Here is a 13,041-nt window from a genome sequence, read left to right as displayed (position 1 = left end):
GTGAGTGAGTGAGTGTGTGTGTGTGTGTGTGTGTGTGTGTGTGTGTGTGTGTGTGTGTACTGCCTGCTTTTCTGAGCTTCAACTCCAAAGCCCAATTGCTGCTTCTGTCTTTCTATCTTTTTTGCACACAGTGAGAATCCTAAGCTGCTGTCCCTGCACTTCTCTACTTCCTTACTGTGTGCCAAGTGACAGTCTGAAGACCATTCCATGCTGACCCTGGCTGCTTCCCTCAAAGCCTGACTCCCAGCCGCCCTTGCTCCTCCTCTTCCTCCTCCTGCTGCTGAGAACTTTGCTCTCAATGCTTAGGAAACAAGCCACACACAGTTCTGATAATCATCTGCTTCTTGTTTGTGGCATCAAACGCTAAGGAACCACAGAACCAGGCCATGTAAACTGAACTGCCCATCCCAGCTCAGCCATGAGCGCTGCAATCTCTCTCAGCTGGGAGGAAATGCACTTATATGGAATTTTACCTGTAGAGCGTACTGGAAGATTCTGAACTTTGATCCCAAAACTTTTCCGGGGCTCATCTTTTTCAAGAGATGAAAGCAACTGGGAAGTGGGTGCGGGGACTGCAGCCGACTGAACTGAGCGGGCCGGAGAGTCGTCACTGGACGTGCTGCTGGAGTCACTACTACAATCAGAACAGCAAACATACAACACAGGGAGACACAGACGTTAGTAATGACAGAGAAAAAGAAAAACATCAACTACAGAGAAGAAACAGCAACACTAGCTATGGGGCTACACGGAGACCAAACTGCAGCTTCTACACTGGATCGACTGCCCCATTTCAGGTCACTGTGTCTGTCACCCTACGTCCTACAGGTGGTAGCACTAAGATTCGAGACTTTGAGTCTAGCCTGGGCTACATAGAGCAAAACCTTACCTCAAAAAAGCAAAGAAACACATCACTGTATGTGATTCCCTTAGAATACCAACAGTAGCAGCTGTGACAGACCGGTGGGATTGGCTCTGAATAATGGCTCCAGACCACTGCTCATTCCCTGAACAGGTCTCTTAGGCTCTTGCGACTGTTACAGATACACAACTCAAGGCAAACAGAGCATTCACCTTTCAAGCACACACTACACACAGCCTCAAGATAACAGCATACAGGCTTTTTAAGAACTGTATGCGTGAAATGAAACTCCATGGCACAAACTTTTCCACACTGATGTCATGCTGGCTCTGAGTTTTTGAGTTTTGGATTTTGGTACATTCTAGGTTTGAATTTTATTTTTTTAAAAACATTTTTTCAAGTTTTTTTATTTTAATATTTATTTTAATAAATAAATAAATATTTATTTATTTATTTATTTATTTATTTATTTATTTTAGATCTAGTTGTTCATTTTATGTGAATTCACTATCACTGTCTTCAGACACCAGAAGAGGGCATCAGATCCCACTACAGATGGTTGTGAGCCATCATGTGGTTGCTGGGAATTGAACTCAGGACCTCTGGTAGAGCAGTCAGTGCTCTTAACCACTGAGCCATCTCTCCAGGCCCCTAGGTTTGAATTTTAGAGGTGTCACTGGCAAGAGCACTGTCGGTCCTTATGAAGTATAATCTCCAACACAAGTGTGCAGATGACTTACTTTCTAGACTCTTGAGTGACTGAGGATGAAGTACAACGACTTACTTGAGCCTTGTCAGCTTGGCTTCTCTGTGGGTGACGGGGGAAGTGACAAGTTAATAAAATGGACTTTGTTATTCTCCTTCGTTTTAACAAAATCCTCAGGAAGGGAGTTGGTCAGCTGAACAACAAGAAGGCTCCTTCCAGGTACTGAGAAAGGATGTATTTTCTTAAGCTCATTAAGAAGCCAGGAGTGGTGGAGCAGGCCTCTATCTCCCAAGGCTCCACGGAGGTTCACGGCAGGGTCTCGGTCTGAGGCTGGGTCTGAGGCTGGAGCTGGTGGGGCACTCACTGGCAATCCTCTACTGGAATGTATTGACTCTTGAGCCACCATACCGGACAGATTATTTGTTGTTTTATTCTGTTTGAGCCAGTTTCTTACTATGTAGCCTTAGCTGGTCTGGATGCAGTGATTTATGTAGATCAGGCTGGCCTTCAACAAGCAGACACCCACCTGTTCTGCCTTCTGAATACATATGCCACGGCTTGTGTCTGCAGAAGCAGAGGACACTTGACAGTACTGGTTCTCTCCCTTTGCCGTATGGTTCTCAGGCCTGGACTCAGGCAAGCACTTTGAATCCACTGAGCTCTCCCAACAGCCCCTTCCCTGTGTCTTTTTAATGTGATCCTGTGTGTAACTTGTGGTTGCCTGCTCATTTCCAAAGCCAGAATTTAAGGTCTTATCCATGTTTAGTTGTTGCTTTTGTTTAAGAGAGGATCTTGCTATGTAGATCTGTAGACTACACATGTATGCCAGCACAGTTGGCATTTACCTATTTATTCGTTGCTAAGGAATTTGTGTCTATATACCTAACACTGGGATGAAGATGTTTCCCTTAATAGTTACTTTGTGATTAGATGAAATTTCAGGTGATACTGTGTAGTGCATTCAATACTGTAGCCACCCTTGTGACTTGTGTTGCTTGAAGAATTTACATTATTTTTACCTATATAGGCATTTTTCTTCAAGTTAATGTGAATTTCCATGACAACATAATTTCTAACTTATACTTATACTGCTTATATAATGAAGTAAAGTTTATTTTCCTGATGAACTTTAAAAAGTTTCTTTTACGATGAAAAACTTAAGCTTGGGCATTGTAGAAAGCCTGGCAGTGAGAGCTATCTCACGGCTGTGTGTGCATGTGGAGGTCAGAGGACAAAGGCTGGCAGTGACAGCTTACGGTTCTATCTCACGGCTGTGTGTGCGCGTGTGGAGGTCAGAGGACACAACTTTTTAGAGTTGATTCTCTCCTTCTACCATGTAGGTCCCTAGGATCCAACTCAGGTCATTAGGCTTGGTGGCAAGCTCCTTTACTTCCAAGCCATCTTGCTGGCCTGATTTTGTTTGTTTTGTTGAAACAGGGAATGATTTAGAATCTGAAGCAATAATTGTGTTTGTTAGAGACAGGGTTTCTCTGTGTAGCCCTGGCTGTACTGGAACTCACACTGTAGACCAGGCTGGCCTCGAACTTAGTGATCCTCCTACCTCTGCTCCCAAGTGCTGGGATTAAAGGTGTGCGCCACCACGCTGTTTTTAAAGCCAGGGCCTCTCTACATAGACCTGCCCTGGAACTCACCACATAGGTCAGGATGGCGTATGCCACCATACTCAGCTCTGAATTAATGCTTCTGAATACTCAGCTCTGAATTAATTGACTTCTCCTCTCATCAGGTAGCTAACAGTTTCTTCTACATAACTCATAAGCGTGAAATCAGGAGGGGAAAGTGTCCAGTGGATCTTTTCATTACACACTTCAAATTGTGAGCACAGTGCTCCGTGCTTCCCTCAGATACAGAAAAGTTGTCTGCATTATAAAATGCATCACTGTACCAAGAGAAACTCCCCCTCTCTTCTCTTTTCTTTTCTTTCTTTGGACAGGGTTTCTTCACACAGTGCAGGATGGACTGTAACTCACTAACCCCACAAGCTAGAGTACTGGGGATACAGATATCCAGTATTAAACAATTTTGCTTATGTAATCCATGCAGGCTTCCAAGTCTTTCTGTGACTAAGAATCACTCCTGGGAATACCTGTGGGCCACCATGCTGGCGTTTTCTTAGTTGTTCCTTCTCATAACCTTCCAACCCCAACAGCACCAATGATTTCTCCACACCAGACCCTCTAGTTAAAGGCAAAGTATATTGTATGTCTTCTTACACTTGTTTGTTTGGTATGGGTGTATAGGTGTGTGTATACTGTGTACATGAACATGCCACAGTGTGTGCGGAGATGACATTCTCAAGGTCTTTGCCCTCCTTCCTCCATGTCAACTTCTAAAGCCAGACTGAAGAGAAGGCTGGGTTCTCCAACTATGCTGGAGTCTGCTGATCACAGCAAACAAGAAAAGGAAAATGCAGTTTCTCCTCCTATTGACAGACAGCAAGGCCAAAAACTCTGCAGATGGTCTGTTGGTTTTCCAGACAGGGTTTCTCTGTGTAGCCTAGGATGTCCTGAACTCTCTGTATAGACCAGGCTGGCCTCTAACTCAAGAGATCCACCTTCCTCTGCCCCTAACCCCAACCTGTGCACCACCACATGCAGCTTGCAGATATTTTGTAATTTTGAAACAAATAATGAGGAAAACAAATAGCACTGCTAACAAAGTTGACATGAATGAAAACCATTCCAATTACTTTAATTACGGACTCTGAAACAAGCCCTTGTTCATTCATGCTAAAAGACTTAAGGTAATGGATGTTTTTCCTCACCAAAGCACAACAACAACAACAACAACTAAAATAACGATGATGACGATGATGATGACGACGATGATGATGATTTTTTTTTCAGAACAGGGCTTCTCTGTGTAGCCCTGGTCGTCCTGGATCTAGCTGTGTAGACCAGGCTGGCCACGAACTCAGAGATCCATCTTTCTGAGTGCTGAGATTAAAGGTGTGCATCATGCCGGGCGGTGGTGGCGCACGCCTTTACTCCCAGCACTTGGGAGGCAGAGGCAGGCGGATTTCTGAGTTCGAGGCCAGCCTGGTCTACAGAGTGAGTTCCAGGACAGCCTGAGCTACACAGAGAAACCCTGTCTCAAAAAAAAACCCAAAAAACAAAACAAAAACAACAACAACAAAAAAAAGGTGTGCATCACCATGCCCAGACCTCAAAGCTCAATATGAACAGAGTTGGTAAGATGGCACTGTACATAAAGGCCCTTACTGCCAAGCTTGATACAACACATGGTGGAAGAAAGAGTTAAATATCACAAGCTGTCCCCTGATTTTCATGTGTAAGGAGTAGGCATGGCATGCAGGTATGCACACACATGCACACATACAAAAAATATAATTTTTAAAATGTATATTAAAAATTAATAAAACCTCTATTACATATTAGGTTACTGGATTATTTTGCTTTATAACTAACATTTCAAAGATTATTCTTATTTCTGTTTATGTGTATGTGTGTGTGTAGCACACGCATACATTTTTGCTATAAGACCAGAAGAAAATGTCAGATCTCTTGAAGCTCCAGGAAATTGTGAGCTGTGCAGTTTGGGTGCTAGGACCCGAGCTTGAGTCTTCTGCAAGACCAGCTAGCTCTCCTGCTGCTGAGCTGTCTTCTCTTCAGCCCTGCTGATGACTGTTCTTGGTTGTCAACCTGACTACATCTGGAACTAACAAAAATCCAAAAATGGAGGGATTTTTGCTTAATTAATTTACTTAAGGTTTAATCTTAAGTAAAAAGATCCACATTTAATCTAGATGTTGAGGCGAGAAGACACCCTTTTAACCTGGCCACCCCTTCTGCTGGAAGTCTATATATAAGGACACAGAAGAAAGAAGCCTCTGCTCTCTGCCCTTTTACTCGTCCCTGGCTAGCAAGTCCACTCCTTCACTGCATTAGAGCCTACTACATCTTCAGGACTCTAGAGTCTGATGAAGGCCAGCAAAGGCTTCAGCCTTGTGGACTGACAAACTACTGGATTCCTGGGACTTTTCGTTCACAACTAGCCATTATTGAATTAGCTAGACTACGGCCTGTAAACCGTTCTAATAAATTCCCTTCTAAATATAGAGTCATTCTGTAAATCCTGTATCTAGAGAACCCTGACTAATACAGCTTCTGAATGAGATAGACTCAATTTGTCTTTTTAAATGATTCAACTCAAACAATCAAGGGGAGGGGGGGTCCCCAAAATTTGCAAAGGACTTGAACTAATGAAAAGTAAGTACATGAAACAGTAGCTATCAGGGCCACACCCAGATGGAGATCAAGGCAGAGACAGGATGGGCAAATGTGGTGACAGAGGAGTCGCTGCTGGCTCAGGAGACTGCGGAGGACCAGAGGATCTGGAAGTGTAAAGTATAGAACTAGGACCTGTCTCATAACCCAACATAGCAAAACCTACATGATGGATTACCTTCCTTCCACTAGGCCATACTGGCCTTACACTTGCAGCAATTCTCCAGCCTCAGCCATGAGCTACTGTAGGTGTAGAGCCAACACTTAGAAGGCTGAGACAGGAAGGTGGAGAGTTTAAGGCTAGCTTGCTACAATGCTCTGTCTCCAAACAATCAGGATGTAAAGAATTCGGAGGCTTTTGTGCAGGTGTTGAAATAGCACAGTCACCGGGAGAAGCGTATAGCAGGTCCCCCAAATTCAACACTGTATAATCCAACGCTTTCCCCGTGCCCACACACCAAAAAACCTGCAAGAGACTCATGGGCATCTGTATACCCACACGCAGCATGGTCTGCAGTCAAAAGGCAGGCGCTTAAAACCAAGTGTGAAACAGCTGATTACCGATACACAAAATGTAGTGTGCAGTGGGCACACACAATACTACTCTATTATTCACACTTAAAGAGGGAGTAAACTCAGTGTGCTGAATGAAAGAGTCTGACACAAAAACACACTTATGGTTCCATACTAGACACTGAGAGTAGTCAAAGTCATAGACAGAGAGCTAATATGTGTGTGTACACACTCACATGGACCCACATGTGTGGTGAATGACATGGTGTGCCTAGGAGCTGGCTGATTCTGCTAGAGTGGCTGGCCAGCAAGCCCTAGGAATCCTGTCTGCAAGTACGCCACAGCCAGCTTTTTACATGGGTGCTGGGCATCCCAACTGAGATCCGCATGCTTACATGGCAAGCTTACTGACGGAGTCGCCTTCCCTAACCCAGAAACTGTTTTTAATAGACACTACCTTTAAATCTCAGTTTGGAAGGCTGGCGAGGCAGCTCAGCAGTTAAGAACACTTGTTCTTGAAGAGGACCTGGGTTCAATTCCCGGTATCCACATCATGGCTCACAACCATCCATAACTTAGTTCCAGGGGATTCGATGCTCTCTGCTGACCTCCCTGGGTATCAGGCATGCACGGTATGCAGGCAAAGCAGGCAAAATAACCAAACACACACACACACACACACACACACACACACACAAATGAAATAAACAAATCTGAATTTATTTTTAAAGTATTTCTGTTTGGAAAAGTGGATGGTTCTGGAGACAGGTCAGTTGATGTGTATAACAAATGTCTGGAACGGAGAGCAAGCGTTCTCTTGTCTACCCTCCCCAAGCATCCTGCACAGTAAGAGAGTTCCCTTTGCTTCTTAAGAATGTAAGTGGCTTCTACTGCTTTTTAGTCAGTCTCACGGGTCTCTCTCACACACCCTGTCTTCCAAATATGTTTCCTTAGCGTGGCGCTGCCCCAGTCAGCTGTGACTGAGCAAAGAAAGGAAGAACAGAGCAGCCAGATGGCCTGAGGGATGGAAATGAAATCCCAGAATCCTGCTCTTCATTCTAGACCTTACGGGAAAACCAAAAACAAACAACAACAGCAAAAACCAAAAAACAAGCAGATATAACAGTGATCTGAAACAGAATGGGGAGGAAGTTAGAGAAAAAAATCATAGACGGGCAAAGTTGTGTCAAACCCAAAGCAAACAGTTACATGTAGTAATCCTTGCTGACAGAGGCAAACAATAACCATCTATCCTACAGTGAAGAGTTTGTGCTTTACCAGGTGCTGGGGACAGACCCCAGGGCCTCACACACTGGGCAGGTACTGGACCCTGAACTGCATCCCCAGCCCAGGGACTTTGTGCCTCATTTTAGCAGAAAGTGCTATTTAAAAGTGTGCACTTAGCTCTCACAAAAGGGTAACCATGACTTCATTCTTCAGAACGCAGCAACAGCTGCAGCTGGTTTTTAAAGCTTATGATTATCTTTGGAAGTTACGTAAAATAAAGAAATAGTTCATCAAACAGCTGGGTAATAAGCAAGAGACTAAGACCTAAAGCTGAGCGAAGTGCTGTTCAACAAGAGAGTGCTTGCCCAGAACAGTTAGGGCCCCGGGTCTTAGCTTCTAGCAGCACAAGACAATAAATGAAGTCGTGTCCCTTCTGAGCCCTCAAGCATTTACACGGAGCAGGCACTGCTGAGTGCAAGGGCACATGAGGACACTGAGTCATCGCCCATCCTCCCACAGGCACCTTTTTGAGCCACAGTCTTTACAGCCCGGGCTGGCCTTGAACTTCCTACATACTGTAAAACCCAAATGAAAAGGACCTCACCGATCCGTGGAGAACTGCAGAGGCACCCCAAATCACTCACAAGAAACACAACTTGATGCAATCGCAAGAGGTTTACTGGCTAGCCAGGGCTGTCTTCCCAAAAGCCCACGCAGGGGCAGAGGAATTCAGCCCAGAACAAAAGCAGTTTACAGCTTTTGAGGGGGAATCTACAAACCAGGTAGGGGTGGAGTTAGGGAAGGGGGAAGGCTGAGAGTGGAGTTAGGGAAGGGGGAAGGAGGAACAGGTCACTAGGTCATCGATACATTTGATCTCAAAATTTTTTTTTTTTTTTTTTTTTTTTTTTTGGTTTTTCGAGACAGGGTTTCTCTGTATAGCCTTGGCTGTCCTGGAACTCACTCTGTAGACCAGGCTGGCCTCGAACTCAGAAATCTGCCCGCCTCTGCCTCCCAAGTGCTGGGAGTAAAGGCGTGCGCCACCACCGCCCGGCAATCTCAAATTCTTAAGATGGATGGTGTGTCACTTTATAATTGGCTATTTTGAACTAGTTTCACACTATATATCATGAGCTCCAGTTCAAGGGGGTCAGGCTAATCTCAAACTTTTAGCATCCTGGCACCAATTGTCTCAGGGCTGTTAGTTCAAAGCGTGGCCAGGCTAATCTCGGGCCCATAGCATCCTGACACCATACATCTTAGGGTTTGTTTAGTTAGGGCCATCTGTTCAAATGCTCAGCTAATTTCCTGGGACTGAGGCGACACAGTGTTTGACTTACAGGTTTTTATGTCTTCACTTTTAAGAGTAGGGTTCAGGGGATCAACTTATGATTTTCCCATCTTTCAATACATAGGCAGAACACCGGGCCTTCCGTTTTAGCCTCCCCATCAGGCCTGGTTGAAATAGAACCAAAGAAAGGCAGCAGGGAGGCTGGAGGAATCGGGCACACAGCTACCTTCATAACTGGACACAGCTGTGACATTGCAACACTGGGGAGGTTGGGGCAAAAGGACAGCAAGCTTGAGAGCTGACTGACCTACAAAGCAAGATCTTGTCTCAACACAAGAACATAGACAGAGAGTTGTTCAGCCTTACAAAGGAATGATGCAGAACAAGGTGAGGGAGTCCTGGAAGCATGCTGAGTGAAATGAGCTGAGTGAAAAAGGCACAAACGGGGCAGTGATGGTGCACTGTTAATCCAGCACTCAGGAGGAGGCGAAGCTAGCAGATCTCTGAGTTCGAGGCCAGCCTGGTCTACAGAGTGAGTTCCAGGACAGCCAGGGCTACACAGAGAAACCCTGCCTCAAAAAACAACAATAAATGGGGCTGGAGGGACGGCTCAGTGGTTAAGAGTGCTGTCTCACTTTTGGGAAACAACCAACCTTGGCCCTTTAAATTCCAAAGAGGATGAGCAAAAGTAGTCGCCATCCCTCCTGAGATTCAGAAAGCAGGTTAGAGGCATAGAGCTCGCCGCATCACCTGCCTGACCTGCACGAGGCTGTGCTTTCTTCAGAAAAGCTCGTTCTTAGGAAACCCTCAAAGCAAAAGAACCTAATACAGCCCACTATGGTGAAGCACATCTAGAATTCAAGCACTTAGAAGGCTGAGGCAAGAGGGCAGCCTGAGCTACACCAAAAGACCCTGTCTGGAGAAAAATAAAAAAAAGAAAGTTACAAAAGCATCACGCAAAACTGCTCGCTCTCTCCACAGTCAAAACAAGTCTGCCTGAAAAGGAAGAAAGGCAGTCTTCCTCGCAGACAGCAGCCAGGGGATGCCAGGATGCAGGGTGGACGTGAGAGAGAGAGAACGAACAGCCAGAGGCATCTGAAGGAGTGCAGAGCAGGCTGAGAAAGGAGAGACTAGCAGGGGACAGAGCCTGGAGTGAGAACAGGCAGGAGAATAGCTGGGTGAATAGCTGGGAGGGGGCACAGAGGCAGGGGGCCGCCATGGGGTCTTTGAAATGTATAGGAAGTACTTGTAAGTAGGGACTGGAAGCTAAGGGACCTTGATGTGCCGATGTCCCTTTTGCCAGAGGGGAAAAATGACTTCTTTTGGTAGGTGGGAAGGAGCTTTATAGGTTCCCAGCAACGCTGGCTTTGGTCTAATCACCAGAAAACCTCTTGTAGTCCAGGTCAGCCTTGTTTCTGGGCATCTGGGCTGCCCTTCTGAGTTTGGAGAACTGCCAGTTTCCTTTGGACTTGTCAGTCAGGAGACAGATATGAAAAACTCAGTGTCAATGACATCCTAGTAAGATCTGCTTATTCTCTTAACCATGTAGTATATAAAATCAACTAAAATGCTTAGAAAAGCCTGAAGCAAGGCAGCACACGGATTGAAGAGAACATGGGAAGGGGTTTTGTTTGGGGGGAATCGGGTGTTTTAGGAGGTGTCTTTTATTTTGTTTTGTTTTGCACCAAGGCCTGTCTTAGTTATTTTCCTATTGCTGCGATGAAACACTATGGACCAGGGAGCTTATAGAAGGAAGCGTTTAATGGGAGCTAGCTTATTTATGGCTTCAGATGGTTAGTCCAAGAACACGCGGCAGCAGGCAAGCATGCGTGGCACTGCAGCAGTAGCTGAGAGCTTACATCCTGAGCCATAGGCAGGAAACAGAGAACAAGGCTGGGCTCCCCGAGGATTTTGGAGTGAAACACCTTCTCACTCCTAATCCTTCCCAAACAGTTCCACCAACTGGGGACCAAGCATTCAAGCACAAGAGCCTAAGTGGGACTATTCTCATTCAAACCACTGAGTCTTACTATGTAATCCTGGCTGGCCTTGAACTCAGAGATCTATCTGCCTCTGCCTCTTAGGTGCTGTTTACCATGACCCACCTTAAAAAAAAAAAAAATTCAGACCTCCTTCTGCAGCTCAAGCCTGGATGAGACCCTCCTTCCTTAGGCCCTTGAATACAATGATTCCAGGTGTCAGCCACTACACCCAGCAAAATATGGACGATCTAATTTATGTAATCCCAACTGAGTATACCTGATGCAGCCTGTATCAATACCTCAGTCAATATACTTTGAGGTTTTGTGCTTTCCAAATTTAACTTTAGCACTAACTCTCCATCCTGTCCAGAACAAGAGAGAAACCTGCTAGCGGCTACTTGTGAACACTCTTTGGAAGTACCCTGAGGCCGTGGCACTGTGCCGGCACACTCAAAGGCAGCTGCCCCTGCTGAGAATGAGGAAGAGCCACAGAAGGCCCTGGCTCTGATGTAGGAACCGTGTTTTGGAGTGGTACAGCACAACTCCACTGCATGTTCACAGAAACACGGAAGAACCTCATCTGAAGACGTTAGCCACCACTTTACAACAACCTTCACAGTAACCTTCTTTTCCTTATCCACAGTAAGTTTACCAGGATGCTGGCCCAGAAGTGAGGCTAGAACCTGGAGGAGCTCAGTGCGTAGCAGCTCTACCATGCATGCATGCATGAGGCCCACAGCTCAGACCCCAGGACGGATGTAATTCTGCAAACCCTAAACCCTAAGTCCTGTTCCAGGAGTCTGATGGCCTCCTCTAGCCTCCAAGCAGACATAAACACACGCGTGCACACGCACACACAGACTCAGGCAGGCCTAAGATATAGAGTGAGCTTCTGTCAAGGGGCAGTGGGCACCGATGCTGACTGGCAGTAGAATCCTGCTCAGCAGGTAGTAAGTCTTAGCTTCCACCCCCATCATTAAAAAGAAAACAGTCAGGGTCAGTGAGAGGGCTCAGAGGTAAAGAGCACACACACATCCACTCTTCAAGAAGACCCGGGTTCAACAAGCCCCAGCACCCACATGGTAGTTCTCAAATGTCTGTAACTCCAAGTTCTGACACCCTCATACACAGACACACATGCAAGCAAAACATCAATGCACATAAAATAAAAATAAATTATATTTTTAAAAAGAAAGAAAAAAGTGGCAAGGGATTACTTAAAAAAAAAAAAAAGTTTCTCACACCTATAGCCCAAGCTTCAGAATTTCTAGAACATCCTCCAGAAAGTGGAGGCCAGCCTGCACTACTTGAGACCTTGTATCAAAAACAGAACAAAGGAGACGTGGTAGCACCTTTAATCCCAGCACCTGAAGGTGATCAGGTTGATCTCTGAGTTCGAAGGCCAGCATGGTCTACACAGTAAATTCCAAAACAGCCAGGGCTATATAGTGAGACCCTGCCTGGAAAACAAACAAACAAACAAACAAACATTACATCAACGCACAATCCAAGGGAAAAAAGAAGAGAAAGTCTGACAAGGCTAAAAGCAGTTCCAGGGAGCTCTAGTCAGCAGCTCTCTGGAGAAGGCATGGTGTGGCAAGGCAGACAGAAGGACACCTTAGTTGCTGGGGCTCAGAATGGTGAGGGCAGGAGGACTGAGCACTGCAGTATGAGCACTGCACTGAGCGCCAGAGGCCCTGCGCTCAGTGGACACCCCCCCCCACGCGAACACACCCACACCACAACCACGCCACCAGGCCAGCCGGGTCCCAGCAGCAGTTTCTGCCCACTGCACCCAGCAACTCCACAAACAAGACAAACGCTGGCAAAACAAGGAAGCTTTCAGGAGGTGGCAAATAGCCAACTCAAACCGGATAATTCCAGTTCAGGCTGGTTCTCAGCCATGAACTCCAGGTTCTTTTCTCCACAGGCATAGCAAATCCGAGTCAGCACAGCATCTAATCCCCAAACCAAAGACCTATTCTTCTGGCCCTTAAACCACCAGAAGGAAGACAGAGAGACAAAACAGACAAGACAGACAGACAGACAGACACACACACACACACACACACACACACACACACACACACACTTCTTTTAAGCTTTTCTTGGAAACCAGCTAGGAAATGTACCTGCTCCCAGATCACCACAGTTCGAACTAGGCACCCACCTTTCCTTCCACACTTAGCCCTTAA

The 13,041-nt window shown here is 45.8% G+C and overlaps 1 protein-coding gene across 2 annotated transcripts in view; it reads right to left on the bottom strand.

Annotated features, from left to right (window-relative positions):
• Spen (spen family transcriptional repressor) overlaps positions 1-13,041 on the bottom strand; it is a 72,055-nt gene that overhangs the window by 28,478 nt on the left and 30,536 nt on the right. For both annotated transcript variants that reach the window (XM_034503595.2, XM_034503596.2), the window contains exon 4: positions 474-634. In XM_034503595.2, coding sequence (XP_034359486.1) covers positions 474-634 — 161 coding nt within the window. The remainder of the gene's footprint in view (positions 1-473; positions 635-13,041) is intronic.

The sequence above is a fragment of the Arvicanthis niloticus genome, chromosome 5 (genome assembly GCF_011762505.2).
Source record: "Arvicanthis niloticus isolate mArvNil1 chromosome 5, mArvNil1.pat.X, whole genome shotgun sequence".
Taxonomy (NCBI): domain Eukaryota; kingdom Metazoa; phylum Chordata; class Mammalia; order Rodentia; family Muridae; genus Arvicanthis; species Arvicanthis niloticus.
This window is presented reverse-complemented; position numbering and strand designations above follow the sequence as displayed.